Source organism: Rissa tridactyla, chromosome 1, assembly GCF_028500815.1.
Source record: "Rissa tridactyla isolate bRisTri1 chromosome 1, bRisTri1.patW.cur.20221130, whole genome shotgun sequence".
Lineage (NCBI taxonomy): Eukaryota > Metazoa > Chordata > Aves > Charadriiformes > Laridae > Rissa > Rissa tridactyla.
In genome coordinates, this window is record NC_071466.1 from 125630344 (window position 1) to 125652782 (window position 22439).

Here is a 22439-nt window from a genome sequence, read left to right on the forward strand (position 1 = left end):
CAAGGCTTAAATTTTGATGGGGCAAAACTAGACATGTAGCAAAAGATATTGATAGCTATGAGTCAAGGCTATAAGGTAGTAAATGGAGAGGGGAAAGGCCACAAAAGAGACAAGGTGATGAGGTTAAAGTTGGGAGAAAGAACTAGTTGTGCAACCAGGGAAATGGGACTGAGGACATGGGAAAGGACTGGGGATGCCAGAGAAACAAGAGTCATATTGCCTGTAGCAGTGAGGGAAAGCAGAGAAAAATGAAATATAAGGAAGGTGTAGAAAAGAACTCGGGGACTTCTCTTCTATTACTGCTGTAAATTTGGTGTTGAGAGAATATAGAAGAAAAAAGATACCTATTTCTGAGCCATACCAAAGTGAATGTCAGGGCCAGGAAGCAGGTGGCAGTTTCTGTGTAATTTTTCCTTCCTAAACCTACCAATAAGCCCATTTTCAATTAGAAGAGAAACATAAGGCTTTGGATGACTTTGCACAGCTCTGTAATACATACATGCCCTTCTCTTAAACGAACACATCCACCACTGTCCTGCTGCAATGCTAAATCTTCCTGAAACCCTCTTATGGTGGTTCATTGCTAACTTGGATCTTGCTCCAGATACACTCCTATGACAAGGATCACATTCCTAATGGAAAAAGTAGAGACAGGAAGGTAGTAACACGGTGTCAATGATGCAATTGAATTTTACCTTTATTCTACAGGTCAGGGTTTATTGTACCTAACAGGCCTCTTCTAGTCAAAACAAAACAAGAATGCTCCCTCTGCTCTTCAGGGAGAGTGTTAAAATTCATTATCCCAATGCATGCTAGCCTGTACATAAATAACTTTTCTCAGTGCTTGTTTGTGATGGAAACCGTTCGTTGAGTTTTGCAGATACAACTTCTGAACCTTCCTCTTCTTTCTGCGCTCTCCTTGGCTCTGATTTCTCTCCCATTCTCTTGTGAGACTTGCTTTTTCTCAAATGCAATCTCTCTCTTTCTGTTCTCTCCTTCGTGCCTTCAGGTTGCTAAAAGGCAGGAGAAAAATAGCAGGGGATTAAAAGCAACTCCCACATGAACAACAAAATCTCATTTTCTTATTTCGCTAGTAATATATAATAAAATATTCCAGTTACCTACCTCAGCCAGATCAGCTTTAACATGATGGGCTCATATTCAAGGCCCCAGCCAGTCACTCTAAAACTTGGCAAGAGACAACATGCTTTTAATTATACCCTGTGCCTGGGAGGAAGGTCACCTGTACGGAGGGCTTGAGGGGGAGAGAGGAGAAAGGAGGGGATAAGGGAGGGACTCTCAGATTTCAGCCCAGACTTCATGTTTCTGTCCTTTCACATGATCGGTCTTTATGTGCCGAAGACTATTCAGTGTTAGCTGCAAAGACCGCACTGAAAACAAGTGCTGAAGGCCATGAAGTGTCCTCAAGGCCACTTTTATAAGAGAAAAGCAATATGCAGGGAAGGAGATGAAATAGGATTACATTTCACCCACTTTTCTTTTCTTTTAACCTGTGTAGTCATGTAAATGGTGGTTTGAATTGCACCCATAGAGCTCTGAGTGCAAAAGTGCTCCATTTGGAGCTATGAGTCTAAGCCCCCTCCCAAATTTCCTTTCAGATCTCTAACACATATTGCTCAGTTCTTTGAGATTCTCAAGCCCTTCACATCTCCCAAACTTCAATAGTGACTGAAAGAATGACAACAATTTGGTCTACTTGAAAGGCAGATTAAAATAAAACCCAGCACACCCCACTGCAGATTACAGAAGGGTACCAGAATCCATGTTTTTAACTGGAACTGAAGCTGTATTTAGTGCATCATGCTCACTATATCTACCATACAACTATTATCCACTCACAGACTTTCTAGCCATAGGCACTTTTGAGAAATGATAAATGATAAACTAGACAACCACTAGTGAGGGTTGGCAAATGAGGCAATGTGAAGTTCCAAATGAAACAAATTGCGAGTAGTTCCTAAAGGGGAAAAAGAAGATTACAGAATGCACTTAAAATCTTAACAATTGCATAACAGAGTTGTCATCACCATAATTCTGCATATTCTTAAAAGACCGGGCATGCAAGGACGATAATTGTGGGACTGATCATGTAATGATACTGCTTATTGAAAGGAGATTTTTTTCTGCTCTTGTTGCTGTACAGAAGGTCTGCAAAGGGAGCTGAAAATTATTTCTCCATACAAAACTGTCAGTGTCAACAAACTGAAAAAAAGATACTTCCCTCTGTTGTTATTTGGTGCTGATGTCAAGTGTTATTCAAGCACAGGCTTTTTCAGTAGGGTGACTTAATTTGACAGCGTTCTTCTGATACTTAAAAGCAAGTTAGTGTTTATTACTCTTCCTTCCATTGTATGATACACCAGACAGTATGCATCATAATAATAAAAACATGTTAAAGTGTCATAGATAAAAGGTTGTTATTGGCTATTTCACCAACACAAACCATACAGAAAATGCTCGTGCCTCAGGATAGAATGATGGGGCGATGAGAAGGATGAAATGGGGGGAGAATCCCCTGCTTACAGAGAAAATACATTCAGCCACTTATAGCAATGGCTGCTGCTGCAGCTCTGTGGTGACATTGAAGGAAGCAGATGGATGGAGTCCCAAGGGGTAAAAGAGAAGCTTCTCAAACACCATGATGTCTGGCAGTCTCACAGATGACACTGTATATGGTTAAACCAGGTCAGCAGCAGCAAGAGAGCTGGGTCTTATGGCAAAAGTGAAAGAAACTTGTTTTTATATTGTCACGTTTTGTTGGCACAGCTGTAGAAACCTCTGAAAACATTGCTGCAGCCAGTGTGGTATTTTACTTTGAAGATACACATTTTTTAATAAGTCTAGATGCTAACACTACATCAAGAATTCTCATACTAACAATACTACCACTTTAACCTTTTTTGTGCTACTGTACGGACCACATCATTTGAGAAATTCTAATTCAAGTTTATTTCTGCTCTTCCCCCAGCAAAGCCACAGCAATTACACCAGGGATAAAGCTGGCCTGCTGGTTGGTTGGTTGATTGGTTGGTTGGGGTTTTTTCTTCTGAAGTGATCTTAAGTTGTTTTTTACCTACCAAAGAAATGGAGCGTTTGCTTTTGAGGTGCAATTGCTTTTCAAAGGACTCTGCAAATTCCTGCATGGAGTTTGATCTTGTCTCTGGGGATGAGCTGTCTGCTGAAGGTGTTCTGCTTGCCTTCCTGTGGCAGTGGCATTTGACATCTTGGTCTTCTTGAAATTCCTTGGAGCCCTTGAGATGGCCTGAAGATGAGCCTTTGGTAGAAGCATGAAGTCGTGTTGTATGGAGGGAGGAAAGCCTGGCCTGAAAAACAAGAGGTCTTTGTTGAGGATTGAATATTAAAGCAGAGCACACAGGGTAGATTCTCTCTGCCACAGAGTGCTCTCTGAACAATGGTTCAGAACGAATGACCTTGCCCAGACTCCTGTGTCTTTCCTTTCATGTGCAGGAGGATCACACTGCCAAGACCTTTCTTTCCAGGAGCAGCAGCAGAACTTCCTTTTATTTCTGTTTTTGAGTACCTAAGTTTTGGCATTTCAAATGTAAAGTGTGCTGGGCCCTTTTAGTGCCCACTAAAAGGAACCCGGACCCTTCATAACTTCAAAAATTCAGGCCTCGCATTTGGCGGCAGGCTCTAGGCAGGACTCTCAAGAAGCAAAGACGCAGACTTTTGTGTCCAGATGAGCCAGATACTGGGTTTGACTCACAGGTGCTCCGGGTCTTATCAGACATTCGAGTTCATTTAAGCGTGACAGGGACCATTTCTAGCTCAGTTGTGTCAAATTTGCAGCATGGCCTATGTGCAGACAAGATGCTTTATTGTCCAGGTCTGAATTTTCTGCTCGTTTCTTGGGCACGTTTGTCCTGAACTGATGAGGGAGCGCTTTCAGGGCACTGGGGGACACATCCCTAGCACAGAAATGGTAGGAAACAGGCTTCCTGCAATTACATTTGTAGGGCTAAAGCGAGGAGGGAGTAGAGAGTTGTTTAGTTTCCATGTGGTTCAGTTTTCCCAGGCCTGACATGGAGATAGAAGCTATTGATCTGCATCAGCTGTGTTTAATTGAATGTCTGTAAAGGAGACTAAACAGATACAGAACTGCTGTGACCTCTGGAGATTTATTTATTTACTTACTTATTTGTTTGTTTATTGGTGGGTTTAGAAATAGACAGACCTGTAGGCCACCACATAAAGGCAGGCATGCCCCAAACCCTGCCAGCTGTTGATGATTCTTCAGAGTAGCTGAACACCAGCAAGATGCAGGTAGTGAAATCTATGAGAGAGAGATGGGAGGTACCGAAAATGAGACCCCTGCAGGTGTCAGGTTAGGGCACTCCAGGCCCCCAGCTGCTGCATGCATGTTTGAATGCATGTATGTTTTGTATAACCCTGGTGCTAAGCCTTCAGCTACTGAGTAACCCTGAGAAGCTCTGCTGGCTTCGAGGGAGCTGTGATTGTTTATAACAACCGAATGTCTATCACACAGATCCCAAAATGCTTTCTAAGAAAATCCAGGAGAAAACCCTGCACTCAGAGTAGGGTTTGTTGTGGGTAGTGATGGTGGTGTTTGTTTTGGTTTTTTAACAGGCAATGGTGGAAAGCTAAACCAAGTTGGTACAGCGGCCACATGAATCTACAAACCTTGGACTTCAAGGGACCTGAAACATCTCCCATGTACATTTGCATTTATGCTGGTCCAGATGCTATTATAAATGTATTAGCACAACAGGGACACGTGTAGCCTTTTGATGAATGGTGAGACTGTGCATCCATATGGTTGTGATTACATCACATTAGATAGGCTTGACGAGGGGTGCTAAAAATAACAAATTTTACACCTGACAGAAGCACCTAATACTGAAGGGTTTTCAGATCATACAGTACTGGTTTAATTTCTTTTCCAGACAGAAGCTTACTTCAGTAACTAGTATTACGGACTGCCTCTGAGAGTAGTGGTAATGATTTCTGCCATACTATTTTTACTTTGGTTTCCAATCAATCAATACAGCTGTAATCTCTGTAAGGTCATATTGTATTGTTATTTTAAAAAGTGTCAAAGCAATCACATTGTGCTTGAGGGACAGGAGTACACATCCTATGTCAAGTTCAACAACCTAAATGTCTTCTGTGTCATTTTAATGGCATCAACATATATTGTTTCCTGGAAATAAAAATTGCTTCACACTAAAAATCACTGGTGTGGGGAAAAAGAACAGGAGGACAGCTGAAACGGGGGATGGTGTTTTATCAGTCTTGTTTTGTAATGTTTGTAAATGTTTTATTTTACTAAGACATTGATTTTTAATTTCCCTTCACAGAGAGAATTATAGTTAAGCCCTTAACAAAGAGACTGCAGTTCACATACTGATATGGCAGCAATGGTCCATGAAAAGGCACAGGCCTTCCTCTGAAATGTGTATCTGCCTCAGTGGACTAAGGGTAAAGCTACACATACATATCTATGCAATCATATTACCGTGGCTGTTCCTCCTCTCACAGGGCCTTTGCATGACACATACCGCAGTAGCTAGGAGGACAGGACACTCGTGCATGTTAGCATGTTGCTGTCTTACAGACACAGCCCTAAAGAGGACAGCAGCCTTAACGCGGCTGCTGAAGCACGAACATTTTGTGGCTAGTAACTTACACAGTACATTAGTCTTCTTTTATTTTTTTATTTTAAAATGGACTCCGTGGAGAACCGAGAGTCATAAAATGAAACTCAGCAATGAAGCAGATCTGGCACTGACTTTAGATAAAATCCATGTGGCTTCCTTCCTGTTTCTTAGATTTAATACATGTGTTTAATACATGCATTTGGTGCCAAATTGATTGCTTGGTAACACTGCAAATAAGAACAGCTAAAGAGACTCCTTTAATTTATGCTTCCCCTCCTGAAGTCTCAGCAGCTGCTGGCAACAGAGATTGCCTCTGTATCCGCACACTCTGTTGTCCACCCACTGCTGCTGTCTTCCCTTGCCAAAGGTCTCTGAGCTCAGCCGTGGTATCTGCTCCTGTCCTTGCCTCAGCAGCTGCCTTGTGCCTCTGGTACCTCTGGCGTACATCTGCTGCCTTTTTAGTGAGCTCCTCTTGGTCTCTGGCTCCTAGGATCTGCCCTTGAGTAGCTCTTAAACTGGAGAAGTGGGGAGGAGGTGAAACACGGGAAAAGGCATGGGAAGGAGGAATGAGAAATGCTGCCCTGTATCAAAATGGGGAATTTTTGCTGATGTTGGAAAGACAAAAGCATCCAGCATGTTCTCAGGGGTTGTTTCTCCCTGCCTTTACTACTCCCTTTTTCTGCTTGAGCCTTTGTGTAAAGACTAGTCATGCTTAATGTATTTATTTACACAACAGCTAAACTTTTGCTAATTGCCCAGCTAAAACACACAGAAAGTATACTAAAAAAAAAAAACAAACCCAAAACACAAACAACCTCAAGAAATAGATGTGAGTATAATTTGCCTATTCTCTTTCTCAGTTTCTGAAGGAGACAAGATAATTGCTTCCATCTTTTAGGCTTGATCTGAGGGCTTGCACAGCTGTCAGTAAGGAAATTAATCTTCAGAGTGTCAGCACGAGCATTGTTTGGTGAAGTTTACGCAATGACCCCAGTATTTTAGTGATATTTTGGAACATCTGACATTCAGATGCTGTCCCACAGCTTGCCTTCCTTAGGAAAAGCTTATAACCAGGCATATATTCCCATATTTTGGCCTAGGCTCCAACTCATCTGTACCAACGATATTGCGGTAGATGTTTGGTCTGACTTTAGATTAAATGTTAGTAACTTCGACAGCAGTCAGTTGCTCTGCTCCCACTCTCAGCTGTTTCTTATCAGATTTTTTTGCTGTGAGCAGCAATGTCTACTTGAAGGTTTATATGTTTATAGGGTTGTAAAACTCTTATCATTGCTCCTTTGCTTCCTATCGTTCCCCCACAACAAAATGTCTGGGAGGTAAGAAATTCTCCTGAACCAAAATGATGGAGGATAACTAGAATGTGTCAAGGAAAGTCATAGCCGAAGGCTTCAAAAAGCTGAAGGTCAAAAAGGCTTTAGACACAGTGAATGTGTCTAAACACAGTTTGCCTGGGGAACAAGTTAACTAAAGGAAATGAAAACAGATGACTTGGTTCTCCCCAGGCAGTTTTCACATTCAGTGTGGGGCCACAGCAACATATACAACTCTGACACTTTTCAGGGGAGCAGAGATAGAATGCAAGCTTTAGCTTGTCTTGCCTGTGTTGAATTCTTCTTGCCCGAAGGTTGAATATAGTTTTGTGTTCCCCTCTGCAAAATGGGAATGACAATAGCAAACACATTTTGCGAGGCTCATCTCAGTAATGTTTGTGAGGTATACTAAGATACTGAGGAAAAAAAAAACATAATAAAAATTGTTGTTAGTTTGGGAGTTGTTCTACAAAGCTTTATCCATATTTCGGGGGGGGGGCTCTACCATGATAGGATGCCACAGGAGTTTGCCATTGTGTTTGAGGTGAGAGCAGTGGCTTGAGTGTCTGTCTTCACCACAGGGAAAAGCTACAAAGACCAACATACTACTTTGGAGCTGAAAGTGATTTCCAGCGTTATGTAATACCACCTTTTGTGCTATACTGCTAGCATTTTGCTATGTAATACCAAAACGCTCCTAGTGCAGATGCAGTTCATGCAGGCAGGACTGCACTATTTCTGATGCGCCATATACTAGCCCTGGAAATGAGACAAAGTGTGCTGAAGTGCTGTTTTGGCAGCGCCATTGTATCTGCAAAAGGAACTTTTGCCAACAGCTGTGTCAGTCAGAACCTGATGATTTTATTTTCAGCAGGACATCGGGGTTACCTCCATTTACGATGTTGACACAGAAGAAAGGCTACACTGTTATCTGCAGTGGAGGGATTAACACAGTCTGATCCAAGTTATTAATCCTCCTAATTAATAGCACTGTTCTGACAAAATGAAGACAATATTTAACTAACACTGGTAAGTGTTTTGACTCTTACAGTAGTTATCATTTATAATAACTGTGTAAAAAATACACATCCAGGTCAAAGTTATTGCTCCCAACAAGGAAATGTTCTTTCAGAAGGTATTTCTAAGGAATTATTAGTGCCTGTTTGTTTAACTTCTATATTTGGTTTAAGACAACAGGTTTTAGTGGTCTTTACTACCAACTAGTCAGAGATTTCCAACTAAAAAAGCTTCATCTCAAAATTTATCCCGGAATCATAAAATTCCCAAACAAATCTTCCCTTCTCGTTCCTCCAGTCAATTTCTGGCACTGAGAAATAGAGCAGTTGAAACATATATCTTGTATAGTACTACTGAAGCAAGACAAATTTGTGTGGAGCATGAATGTAAAGGCCAGACATAATTAACTGTACAGGATAACTTTAGCTTGTTCAACAGTAATGTCAAAAGTCACTGTCTTAACTTTCTGTCAACAAACTTAATGCAGGTTCTAGGTGTTGATTCAGGAATGCAATTATAGCAAAGTATTTGAATAGCTATTAGCTAAGCATATAAATAGCTTTTGAACAAACTGAGTATAAAAACATGCTTCAAATGAAATGTATGTGTACACACAAAACGGCACACACAAATATATGTGAAGATGTGTTCAGCATCTTGCTGAATAGGCAGTGATTTAAAGTACATTCTTACACTTCAGTCTGTATTGGGGACAAAAGAAATAGACCTCTGAAGGACTAAATTAAAATACAGTAAAATTAATTTTAAAAAAATTAATAAATGTTCTGTTTTCAGGCATTTTGATGGAATCCATCAGCACAGCTCTAGCTCAAAGTCTGTCTTGCAATCTGTGACCAGGGTGAAATATAACTGTAAATAAAAAATGTGGCTGATCAGTTCAAAACTAATGAATGAAGGTTACCTCTCCAACTCATCTGTGAATTCGAAAAGGGGGGAGGTAGTTTTGGTCTATTTTGGTTTTGTTAGCCAAATTTTTTGAAAACGAAAAATCCCACAGCTTAGAACATGGCAGCTCCAGTGGAGGAGAACTTGCAACTGAAAATATAGCATGGCAGAAAAAAAAAAGTTTGGAAAAAGTTAGCTGTTTCTCCCCAGTATAACAGCATTTGCTTTGTTGCAGCCATAATGATCTAAAGATATAAGTGAAAAATGACTTGTAAGGAAACACAGTATCTTTAGTAAGCCAACTGATGTAGTTGGAAAAAAAAAGAGACAGGTTTGGACCACCTAGACATTTTTTTAGGGCTGAAATAAAAGCCACAGCCTTCAAGTAAAGAGCAGTCTGGGAACAGCTGCTTTCAGTTTAACTTCGTTTTGATAATCGGTTAGACAGTTGTGAGCTGCCTTAAAAAACTGCCTCTGCCTTTTCCCAACTGTTTTGTAGGTTTAAGAATAAAGAACGTGCTTCTCTTAAAATCTTACTTCACCATATAATGTTATGCGTTGTATCTTAATTTTCAGAGTTAGATGTTCTAAACAAGGGACCGCATCTTCTAGCTTAAATTAGAAGTTACACCTGCAAAATCCCAGGGAGTAAAGCATACATCTTCTTGGAGATGGTATAGTTGCAGAATTAGGTCCAAATCCTGTGATTATGTAGTTTTACACATGAGAAGAGACTCATTGAAACCAATGTTTGTGTGCCGGTTTCCAAAATGTTTTGATCTCTGCCAGGTCACGCTTAGCAGACAGAACAACACTGTGATACATAGTTAGGCAGTTATTACACCCTTTGCCTTACTTTTCTGGTCCTATCATCACTTATCTTGGAGTTTTCCACTTTTCTTGTATGCCGAAGGCACCAGAGGCCTGAGTCTGGCAGGGAGCTAAGTTCAAAACGCAACTAGCTGCTGCCAGTAAGAACTGAACTTACTGAGCAAGGTGTACCATACTCATCCTCATACATCTCTAGGGCCATGCCCCTGGGGATGACACTTAAATTTATACATAAACCATGCACGCACAGAGAGAAAACTGCACACAGCTCTTACCGGAAGGGAGGCTCTCCTTTCACTGAAGGGTCGTTTCTGACGTTTCTTGTGGCCTCTACCCTCTTTCTCATTCTCATCGATCAAGTTGTGGCCCCAGAAGCTGCTCATCCATTTTGCAAAGGAAATATCATCATCCTCTTCATAGTCCATGTACAGACCCTCCAAACTTGAGAGGGTCTCGAACCAGACAAGGAAAAGCAAGGTCAAATGCCACCGCTAAGCCAATAGCCTCACACTGTTCTGCCAACCAGAGGAAGCGGAGAAGCACTTCCAACCACTCTCTCTGCTCTCCATCCCCCAAACCCCATCCCACTGCAGCCCTGGGCACTGTCTAAACATAAAGTCAATCCTTTCTCATCTCTTTTCAACAAGGTTTCTTTTAACCTTTCCATTACAGTGATGTCCAATATGACACTGCCGCAGGGGCCTGGTGGGAAGGGAAATGTGTTGGCTACTCCCTGTGTGTTGCTGTTGAGGGCACCAGCTGTCAATACCAATGGAGAATTGCCCACAGTTACATGCCTGGGAGGCGCATACGTGAACTGAAAGTAGGCTTGTGATTTTGAGAAGCAGAATTGACGTATTGATGATGGTTAGAAGCTGGCACAGCTACTTGCAGAGGCCTAACTAGCTCTGTGGGAGGGAGGACAAATGGCCCGCTCTTCCCATCTGCCCTCCCTCCTGACTGCTGTTGTCTCTGCTCTTCCTTTGGCATTCAGGAAATGTGGTCTGTCTAGGTAGAAGAAAGCTCTCCCTGAAGAAACTGCTTGTTCATTTTTAGGTTATGACAGCCAGCATGAATTTGCATTGGCTGCTTTTTACCAGAGTCATTTCATCTGGCATATCAGGGTTGTGGGAGGCCCTGCCTCACTTGAAGGCACACGGAGTAAAAATGCGTCTGATTTCTCCTTTTCAGCCCTGGGTGTAAGCCATATAGGCTTTATCTATACCACTAAACAGAATAGGGCTGGAGACTGTTTTCTGGCCCTGAGACCAAGTGGCTAGACTAGTCATATCTATCCTACATGGTGCTTATGCTGTGGGTCTCCTAAAGGCTGTATGGACTGCGCTGTGGCTGTAATATTTTGTGTAGTTTTTGTGTCTTTTTTATGTCAAAATATCTAATATAAGAGGAAAACACTGTTTCGACCCATAAAACTGTTGTTTGTGTAGCATGAAACTGGAAGATGTGTTACATGCCTTGGGACACAGCAGAAGGACACAGAGGAGGCTGAGATGGAAGAGGAGGAAGAGACCCAATTCTAACTTTCTATTGGAAGCAGTCATTGTTGTGTGCTAGGTAGCTAGAGGTTCTCCTGGTGCCTAGGCATTGCTGTGGAGATACTAGTTGGCCTTGGCCTGAAGTAAGCCTAAATGCTCGCAATTTAGCATTACGGAGAATCAGTGGCTCAGCATTAAACCTTGCTCCTTGTCCCCAGACTATTTAGGAATACAGATGTAGTAACCAAACTCCAGCTTCATTGATGTGGGTGTAGGTGTGAGGTTTAAGTACAATACTCTGATGTAGGACTCTTCATTCTGAATAAGAGGGGTGAAGGGACCAATTGGTCATGAATGCCTGTGTGCCCGAGTTTTACCCTGTCCAGGGCAGACAAGACCATGATTAGCATGAGGACCTGAAGCACATGGGTGTGCAGACGGCATATCCTCAGATGTTGTATATTAGAGCTTGGAGGCACAACCAAACGCGCAGCAGGCTGCTTTCTCAGCAGAGGCACAGATGGACAGGAGCAAGAGGAATACCTAGAAAACAGTACAGTAAAAATACACCTGAAGCAATAAAAAGGATGTGTAGGTGGATTCTCCAGGTGCACTCCTGGCCATATTCTGACAGCCTAAATTTGACTTACACCCTTGAAGCTACCAATCTGTACAGGTAAGGCACATCTGAACGCCTATGCTAGCTCATAGGAAGCATCCTGTGGGTGGAATTTAGGTTGTCCCAGTAGGAAGCTATCAGCCTGTTGATACATATTTTCTATTTTATGGTTCAAGTTTCTTCTTTTCTGACACGTGAGGCAGAACTGCAGCACATCATGTGGAGCAGGAAATGCTCTGACGTGCTGGGACAGGTGACAGGGAAAAGTGGGAGAGAGGCTGTCCCACAGCTTTGGCAAAACAGGCTTACATAAATAGTAATAATCCATAAATTAAGGGAGACACAGCTCAAGCTGTTTACTACCAGGCACCAAGATATATTGACTCATAGTCCAGCAGAGAAAATTTTAATTGGGCTCCTGAGGTATTTGCTTTGCAATTTTACTGTTGTTTTTATTTTCAGTCCTTTTTTTTCCTCAGTGCAATATGTGTCTTAACACATTCCTTCCGTTTCCCTCCTGCCTACAATGAAATTTCTAGGTATGAGATGACTAGTGTTATCCGAGTATCAAAAAGTATCAAAGACAACTCCTCTTCACCCTCAGCTGAGTGCTGCAGGGAAATCAATGGAGACAGAAACATAAGCTTCCTCCGCCTGCAGGTAAGGATGCTGAGTAGGCATAGACATGCATATATATAATGCACATGTATACACAACATATATAAAATTCCAATATTGCATATTGAATTATTTTTATGACAGATTCAATTAATAATTTAAAGGGACAATATTTATAAAAAGGATAATTTTGCCTCAAGATCATAGAATCACAGAATGGTTAGAGTTGGAAAGGACCTTAAAGATCATCTAGTTCCAACCCCCCTGCCATGGGCAGGGACACCTCCCACTAGACCAGGCTGCTCAAAGCCCCATCCAGCCTGGCCTTGAACACTTCCAGGGATGGAGCATCCACAACTTGTCTAGGCAATCCGGGCAAGTAAAATGTTCCAGTACAAACTCCTGGAAACTTCGCATCAGGCCTGTGTGTTGGATGTTGGCCGTCCAGAACGTCCTCCTCCACAAAATTAATCCGAACCCAAAGATACGCTCAGAGTTTTTGGGGCTAACGACCCCCGTACAGCCAGCGCCGCCCCGTGCCCTTGCACACCCCCACGCCGCCCTGGCAGGTGGCGGCCGCTGGGGGCGCCCTGCGGTGACACCACCGCTCCAGCAGGTGGCGGGGCCGGGCGGAGCGGCGGCCGGAAGTGCTCGCCCGACCCCTGCCCTCCCGGCGTTCCCCGGGTGTCCGGTGACCCCTTCCCTTCCCTCCCTTCTCCTCCCGCGGGCGGCGGTGTGAGCGCGTCATGGCCGCCTCGAAGCCCGTGGAGGCGGCGGGCGGCGGCGGCGGCGCGGGGCTGTCCCGCTGGCAGCTGGCGTTGGTGCTGGGAGCGCCGATTCTGCTGGGCGCCGGCGCGCTCTACCTGTGGGGGCGGCGGGCGGCCCGCCGGGGCGGTGGCGGCGGCAAGGGCGCGAACGAGCGGAAGACCCCCGAGGGCCGGGCGAGCCCCGGGCCCTGCGGCGGCGGCGGCGGCGGGCAGCCCGATGGGCCCGGCCATGAGGAGATGGTGAGCGCGCGCCCGGCGGCCGTTGGCCCGGACCCCCTCCCCGCTCCGCGCGCGCGGCGGCCGTTAGTCCCCGCTGCTGTTGGGAGGGGGAGTGGGAGGAGGAGAGGGCGAAGAAGCGCCGGTTTTAACGGGAGGGACACGTCAAAGTGGCGGCCCCGGCCGCCGAGGACGCGTGTGAGGGAAGGGAGCCACGCTGGGGCGGCCTCCCCGTGGCGCGCGGCGTGGAGCAGGCGGCAGGTCGGGCCCGTGGTAACCGGGGAGCGCTCGTCACGCGGCAGCCGTTTAAGGCTCACGGCTTGCGCCCCGCTGCGCTGCCGTTGGCGGTGCTTTGGTCGGGGTGCGTGTATGTGTTGCGGGGCTGGTAGGTGGAAAAGTGCGTGGTTGGACGCATCTTGTCAGGAAGTCGGCATCAGGCAGGTGAGTGTGGATCCGACAGCGCCCTGCCGTTGGGCGAATGTACTTCTGCTTCCGAGGTGTAGAGTAGCTACGACTAAGTTGCTTCCAGGAGTAGTATTTCGAAAAGGAAGCCTGCGACCTATTGTGTGTTCATCTGAGATGCTGGATACAGCAGAGCAGAAAGAAAACACAATCAAAATCTCTTTAAAATTAAATATTTCCCATGAAAATGCGAAAGCCATACAGTTCAAGCGGCTGAGACTTTGCAGTAGAGTTTGCCTCAATAGATATGCTTTCAAAACTTACCGTTCTGAGAATTTTTGGATAAAACAGTCTGTACAAAAATTGGAGGACAACATGGAAAATCAGAGTCTAGATGAGATTCGTGATTCTCTTGTATACTTGTATGTGGAAAAATGCCTCTAAAATGCCCTTTCTACACAACTGCAGTCACAGATGTATCATGACGGTCATGTTGTATTACTGAGGTGAGGTTACAGTTGGCAAGCCTGTTTAAGGTGGTGAATTTGGTAAATTTGGTTATCTTACTTTGATAAGAAAATCGCATTAAGGTATTCCTGCATTTTCTTCTCCTATTCTTGTGTACCACCTGAAATGCTCAGAACTGTCAGACCATAGTTTAAACTTCCTGTCTGAAATGACCAGGAGAGGAAAAAACCAACTTCGGGAGACTGGAAAAGGTCAGTTTTAACCTTGAGCATTCTAGTGATGAAGACTAGTGTTATGCGAGTAGGCGGGCTGAAGCAGGAACACACGGGAGTGGTGAGGAGGGTGTCAACTTCCATAGCTAGTGAATCATAGGTACCCTCAGGCATTCCTGGAAGCTAGCAAGCTGCAAAACCTATGCTGGACCTGGAGGCAGTTACTTGAATACAGTGATTTGTTCCTTCATGGGCAACAGTACTGAGCAAGTAGTCTACAGAGGACAAATTCAGACTTTGTTTACTGTGGTAACTTTGGCTTGTGGCTGCAAACAGCATCTGGCGTATTTATGGCAGTGTGCTTGTTATGTGTGAGCTCTGGTTTGCAGGCTGCTCATGACCTTTGTGTAGCTGCAGTGACTTTGCTGTTAGTATGTCAGCTCTGGATTTCTTGATTGTATTTCTGGATTGCAGTATATACCATTAAGTGGTTTGTAGTCATTCTGTATTTGTACTTGAAGCAAGCTCTTACGACGTTTAAAACACTTACATAGCACTTGATGTAAAATATTGGGTGCCTAGCTCTTTTGGATCGCTCCACAAGTTAAATTACTGGAAGGCTCTGTGCATCTAAGAATAAGTATCTGGTTGAGTGGTATGATCCGTAGTTCCTTGAAGAGTGTCAGTGCTTACTGTAAAGAGATGAGAGTTGTTACTTAGGAAGACTGTACAAGATGGTATCAGGTTTGCCTGATTACATGAGGCAGTTGTCCAGCTGGTTAAAATATGTCTGCAGCAGGAAAATTAATATGGCTGCAGGTTCCCTTGACTGCTTTATGTGTGTGAGGATTGTCTTCCTGTTCCTCATATCCATAGAGTTGATGCTATGTAGTTTTCTTGTTTTCATATGTATTTTGTTACTTATGGATATTACTGAAAATACAGTCATTGCAGGTGCTTTACTTGTTAACTACCTGCATTGCATTGGTCTGCCTTTCTAATGCAGTGAGGTATTGTTTTAAACTCAGTCAGATTTCACATACAAATCTGTACAGTGAATAAGAGCCAATAATTCTTTTCACAGTACAAACACAAGAGAGAAGTCCTTTAGAAAACACATAGGTCAATAATGAATGGGTCACCAACAGCTCTGTGTGTGTGTGCATGAGGTAACTTAGTTTTATTCTCGTAATTGTAACTTAGGACCCAGACTTTTCTGTGCATTTAATTAAATCAGCTTTTGTATCCATTTGATGCTCTGTTACTGTTTCTGAAGACATAACCTTGAATTTTATTTAGGAAGTATCTCGGGTCTAAAATCTTCATTGCTACTTATTCAGACTTCTTACTATTCTGCATGCAGTTTAACCTTTTGTTTTACCTGCTGCAGAGGCCTTGCACTTTTTCCCCAGGCTGTGTCTGCACTAAAGGATTCTCCTGGCATAGATGCACTGTCCAAGTGTGTGATCTGTGACTGATGTTGTGTTGGCAGAAGCCCTTAGCATAGGTGCTATATTGGGAAAAGCTGAACTACTTCTGAGATTCCTTCTCCTGTAAACACAGCTCCTCAGCAGTACAGTAAACTGGTATTTTGGACCAGTTAAGTCCGATGATAAAACTGCATGTATGGATGACTCAAAGGTCAGGAAGTCAAACTGCATCTGTTAATTACAGAAGTTGTCATTATTTCTCATAATTTAGTTGGAATGTGTTTTGGTTGCTCAGTAACAGCAGTTGTTTTTTATGTGCTCTCTTAGTTTGTAGTGAATGTTGTATAATTTAAACACGTTGGAGAATTAAACTGCCTTGTGTTCATTGCAATCATTGTTTGATATCCACTTGATTCATGTTTTTTTACTTATTCCATGATAGCTGCTTAGCAAGTTTATTCCTTCCTTGTCTGTCAGGAGGAGGCACTGGTTAGTCAGTGAGGTAATGTGTTGGTTGCTTCAGTATTTTTTTCTCCCTAAGTTGAAATCATTTCCTTTCACAAGTCTGTGATAGTCCAAATCTCACCCCTTACCTCTTTCAGCAAGTTCCTAGGTTAACCCTCTGTTTTTGGTATGCGAGGAAGCATCGAGCAGAGGTTCTTGAATTGTTCAGTCAGCCACGTGGCATTGTGTATTGCAGACAAACCCGATGGTGTCCACAGCAGTTCACTGTCTTTGCGTGTTTTCCTTCAAGCTGGATATAGTCACTTGAGTGCGGTGGTGGGGTGAATGTGGCCAAACTCCTTGGCTTGTGTGGTGCCAGATATTGGGATCAACAGACAACTACTATGGCTTCTTTCCAGGATCTATTTTAATAGCAATCGCTGAATGTTGCCTATCTCACTGCTGTGGCATTAAATCACTATATGAACAAATTGAACTCCTTTGTCTAGATATATTAATGTTGACACTTATTCTGAATTGATCTAAGCAAAGTATGTAAAAAGCAATTTCTGTTGTGCTGTGCACCTGTTGCCTAATAAATCTCACTATCAACCTACTTTAAGTCTTCTATGTTTCATGCCAGCTGTAGTGGACCCGTGTAGAAACTCTTAAATGTGTATAATAGCAGTAGAACAATTGTTAGACTCTCTGCAGCTCACTTGTTCATGGTAGGCATGAGTGGCAAACTCATTTGAAAGGAAGTTGACTGATGGAGAACACTGACAAATTTTACTGTAATTTTAATTATTTCTTACTATAATACCTCCTTGCTTGCTTTATATCTTAAGCTTGTGTGGACATACTTTTTCTTGTAGTGGTTTTAGTGCTAAGGAGAAGCTTAAAACCACTTATACTTGGTTAGTACCTTTCAGTATAGGTCTGAGGTAAGACTTGGGATGAACATTAGTCAAAATGAAGAAGGAAGATAGGTAGTCAGTAGCAGCAAGTATTCAGAACACAACACTTCTTTTGGTGCGTCATCAAAAGGATCTCATCAGGAGGATCCTCTCACTTGGAGAAGAAAGAAGACCAGGGATTTTTTTGCAAGCTGATGATTTAAGATGGCTGAAACAGTAGTCCCTCTCCACGTCATCCGCCAGACAACGGCTCACGCAAATCCTTTTCAACCAAAAGAAAATGCTGAAACTCGCTGCTCGTGCCTCTGTTGTGAATCGCTGTCATCATTGGCTGGCAGCATATTTCTTGTTCTGCTTTAAAAAACAATCTCCCTCAAATACATAAACTTCTGAACTGCCAGTTCAGTTGCTGGGGGTTACCAAGCTTTATTATTCTCACAGCTGGCAGTCTGTTGGTGTTAAGTTGCTGTTGTTTGCATGAAATTTCTGAACATTTCATGAGGAAGGCATATTTGCTGAGGTTAAAGTAATAGTTCAGAAATCTTTGTCAGTGCTGTCTAGTCTTTAGACAGTTATCAATCTTGTTGTTTAGTTGCCTAGATAACTGAATGCTGCTCAAATACACAAGTGTCCTTTGGCTTAAACTCTGTAATAAGACTTGTTAGTGAACAGTTGCTGAAAGAGGTCCTAAGTATTGAGATGTTATTTTTTACGTAACTGCAGATAACTTCTGAGCTATTTGTTTATACTACCTTGGCAGGTAATTGATTATGAACTTCCATTCATTTTATTGAGCTAGTTTGCTTGCTGTACAGATTCTTTGACCAGAAGATGACAAACTGAGGTTTTTGTGCTCCATGTGGACCTTCACCTTAGGGACAAAAATTGCCCAGTGCACCACATAGAATGGCAGTGCATCAGGTAGGAGAAGCAGTGAAATTGGAAAATAATGTCTAGAATTATTACCGTTGCAAGGAAGTGGAAGAAGGTGTGAGGTTTTTTGGTTACTTGTGCATGAGGTACATGAAGTTTCCTTGCATAATGAGTTTTGTATTTGTGTGAATCTTTGTTGTAGTAACTGAGAAGGACAGGAAGGCTGAGAAGCAGCAGCTTTAAAATTTCATCAGGGTTAAATCTAAAGCTTGTCAAACTTTCAAAAACTGATATTATGTTAAGAATTAATTTCCGTGTTCTTATTTGTGCTATTATGAAAAGATATTGCAGCATATAATGTCACATGAGTTCTTTAATATCTTTTTTTCTAAAAAAAGCAACCACAAAAAATCTTCTACCAACAACAAACAACAAAAACATACCAAAGCAAAAGAAGAGACCTGTGATATTTAGCTTTTTAGTGGTTTTGGCTTCATCAGTTATTTAAATTTAATATGTAATTTAAACAGAAATCGACAATCTTTTTTGAAAAAAACAAAAGGTTATGAATATTCTTTAAAATTTCACAAAATTAAAATAAAAGCTGTATTTTTGTTTGTTTGTTTTGTTCCATCAGCTGATTGGTTATATAACAAAGCTGTAAATTAATCCACTATTTTCTGCTATGTGATCTATGGTAGAAGAGTTTTATGATTACTAAGGAAATAAATCTCGTCGGGATTGTTATTTAGAAAACGTGTTGAGCTTAAAACTTGGCATTGTGTTTTATCAGCATTTGGGCTTCAAGACATAGATGCAACACTTTCTGATTTTTTTAATGCACAATTTCTATACAGTCTGTGTGGGGTTTATTTTTCATGTGTATGAGATGCTGAGCGACTTTATTTTTTTTCATCAAAGTCCTTATCAAAATGGGCTTAGTGATGATACGGAGCTGTATCAGCCTTTGCGTTTAAAATGTTGGCCATTCAATTCAATGGTGTATTGCATGCATACTGAGGACTATTGGAGAATAGTGTGACTAAGGTTGCAGAAATAAACCGTCTAAGAGCCAGGAGTCTAGTTTAAGGCAGCATAAACAAACAAAAAGTTGATTTCTTTCTTGCCATGGGTATTATTACTGACTTTATTACATGATAGCATCTTGTGCTTTAATTCCTGGCTCCCTACCCCTGAATTTCTTACATCATGCAATGTATGGGGCAGAGAGTAACCATGGAGTTAGCAACTATTCGATGATTGATTTCTGTATAGTTGGTTGTGTGGTCTGTGGTCCTGCTACTGTTATTATATAACTCTGTTATAACAGAGTTACAAATTTTAAGGGGTTTTCCTGTGGCATCATTCCAATACTTTCTAAAGTTTTTGGTCCCTGTTGCATGTGCTTAGGCTTGTCTGAAGACTTCATGCTTCCCAAGAACCAGCAGAGCACCAGTGACAGCCCCAGAACTAGATTTCTTCCTTCCAGTTACAATTCCTATCCCACACCTGACACTGGAGCAGCCATTGAAGTCCTCATGTGTAGCATGTGTCTCTATGCAGGGACTGTGGTGCAGGACTATCAAAGCGCGTAGGATCGAGCAAGCTTGTTGTATTTGAAGCTAAATTTAGGACATACTTGAAGTAAATGTAACCTTTCTGACTTTGGTTGAGTTTTAAAGAAACAATGCATCAAATACACAGTTACTTGGCTCTCAGTAAAAATACTTGCACTCTGATTCTGGTTTATGTATCCATAGAGTTACGCACAGTGTACGAAAAACGGTGAAGTTAATAATCTTTTAGCAATTTGCATGTAAATCATTAAAGAACAAAAATGTAAAAGCCCTGCAGATCATCTTGTTTTGTGAACAATGGAGGTGGTGCAGATTAATTTGCTATAAGCCCAGTGATTGGTGGCCTGTGAGAGAAGAGCTTTTCTGGCAGTAGGGGTTTTGAAGAGATTCTCTCCCTTTTATGGTTGAACTGGTAAGTCTCTCCTCAGGAGAGTGCCTGTAGGATATTTCTGTTCTATTTGAATGCCCGTTTTTATGTAGGAACCAAGGCTGGCATCCATTATCTGATTCTCCAATGGTATGATTGGAAACCAGGCCTTAAAAGAGGGATAGTACAGCAACTCCTGGGTTCCCTTCAGGTTTTCAGTTTTAAAAATCATTTAGCTTCTAAAAATGACTGGCATGAAATGAGCAGACATCAAGGGAAACAGCCTGATGAAACGTAAAGATGCTTTGAAGTTTGTTTTATGGCAGTCTAGGTGTTGTTTGATGCTGGCAGTGGATGGGGCTGTGAGAGGAGGCAGAAGTATGGTCAAAGAGCAGCATTGACAATTGCCAGCAAATCCTAGATGATCTTTTCAGTGCGTGTGGCTCAACACAGGTGAGACATGGTGAATCCTGCAGCTATTGTTTTAGGTTTGTATTCTTTGCCTCCTCAGGGAGGTTGGTAGGATGCCACGTGTGCTCATACCTCTGTTCATTTCAGCCTGGTAGGTTACCCTGAATTGCCCCAGAATGTTGATCCCTGTAGCTAGTCTGTGAAAGAGGAGCAGAAATCCAGAAGATAAATGTTGGTGTCTTTTGCAGCTCTATTTCTTGAATGTGAGTCATATCCCTTTGATAAAGAGAGGCTTTTTACATCTGGTTCCTTATAAACCACAACATTTGATAATTGATCTGTAAATTTGGGGTTACAGGTAGCAGTGTTTGTTTTTGCAAGTATGAAGATGGTCAACAGACAGTTCAGAAAGTAAAGAATCATTTAGCACAGTCATATGCCATTTAGCAAAGTTTTCCATCCTCTGCTAAGAATGACAGACCATGATGGTACATCACTTTCTAATAGCAGTTGAGTGAAGCAGGTTCTCTGAAGTTGTAGAGGAGATAGCTGTAAAGTAAGTTAATTTGTCTAGTGCATGGAAGGCAAAACAACTTTCTTTTCCCTACAGGTTTTATTTTTCTTGCTCAGTAGGTCTTTCCACAGAGTGTTTTCCATGTTTAATTCATAGTTTGCCGAGTCAGCTCTGGTCTTATAGGCTGTATGTATTTCAGTAAGAAACTTGTCCTATTTTAATTGCTTTGAGGGCTTTGTTGTCTTCACGTATTTGGTCTGTGGAGAAATAACATCTCATTGGTTCTTCTCATTACTGGTCACATAAGGTTAAAACCTGTTTAGCTTTCCAAAGAGAAATCACTGCATTGTTTAATACCATCGTAGTGAATCTTTTGAAAAGTTTGTCTCCTATCTGATATGCTCATGAAAGAAAATCTGTTGTGTTTTTCCAGGAAATGGAAGGAGGGAGATTTTCAGAAGTCTAGGCTAGAGTTTACCACTCAGATCAATTTTATATCTTTGAAAATCAGCCCTTGAGTGCATAGTTTGCGTGCGGTGATGCTTTTCTTATTGAACTGACCTATCACCTTCTTTTTCAGAGCCCCCTTGATAGAGCCCAAGCAGCCAAGAACAAAGGAAACAAATATTTTAAAGCAGGAAAATATGAGCAAGCTATTCAGTGTTATACTGAGGCTATCAGCCTGTGCCCTCCTGAGAAAAACCTTGATCTTTCTACCTTCTATCAAAATAGGGCAGCTGCCTATGAACAACTGGTAAGAAATTAAAGATAATTATGCATTTATTCAAAGAAGTTGCATTGTAAATTGTGTATTTTATCACTTTTCCACTGAAAGATTCCAGGTGGTGATATCTGCTGCCTTCACAACAAGATGTCGTTGCTTGCAGGTTTTTTTGACTAGCTCATCATATTTTTCCATATATAAATAAAATTATTTTCTGTTAACTGTTTTCAGTCTATTTTATATGATTCTTACATATCCCTTTCTGGTAGAAGTTTTAGTTTCTTATCCTCTGGAACAATTCTCTTGTGTAGAAGTTAATTTTGCTTCTCTTTACTAGAGTGTTTCCTTAACTGTTAGGTAAAAGGCCACATATTTTGGAAGGATGCTACTTCAAAAATTAAACAAAAAAATCACAGAAATCCTACTAAAGCCCAAGACCTAAATTTTGCACATGTGGAAAGTAACATTTACTTGATAGCTGAGTATACTAGGTATTAGTTTTGGTAGTCAACCAGTGTTGTCTATTATGGTATCAGTAGATTTGCTTATGAGGTCAAGTTGGTGAGCTGTATAAAGGAGTGGAAAAATCGGCTTTGTACAGTATAACGTATCAAGTGAGAGACTGTGTGATTAGAGAAA

At 42.0% G+C, this 22439-nt stretch overlaps 2 protein-coding genes across 2 annotated transcripts in view; one reads left to right on the plus strand and one right to left on the minus strand.

The window, feature by feature from the left end:
* Positions 1-812: 812 nt before the first annotated feature.
* LNP1 (leukemia NUP98 fusion partner 1) lies at positions 813-10170 on the minus strand. Its single transcript, XM_054219274.1, has 3 exons — positions 10021-10170; positions 3099-3344; positions 813-1013 (listed from the first exon to the last, which is right to left on the minus strand). The coding sequence occupies exons 1-3, from the start codon at positions 10168-10170 to the stop codon at positions 813-815; spliced, it is 597 nt and encodes a 198-aa protein (XP_054075249.1).
* A 2979-nt stretch (positions 10171-13149) lies between these two features.
* The window catches only part of TOMM70 (translocase of outer mitochondrial membrane 70), a 28293-nt gene continuing 19003 nt past the window's right edge, over positions 13150-22439 (plus strand). The window contains exons 1-2 of the mRNA XM_054188374.1: positions 13150-13485; positions 21657-21830. Of these exons, the coding sequence (XP_054044349.1) occupies positions 13225-13485; positions 21657-21830 (435 nt within the window). The 5' untranslated portion in view covers positions 13150-13224. The remainder of the gene's footprint in view (positions 13486-21656; positions 21831-22439) is intronic.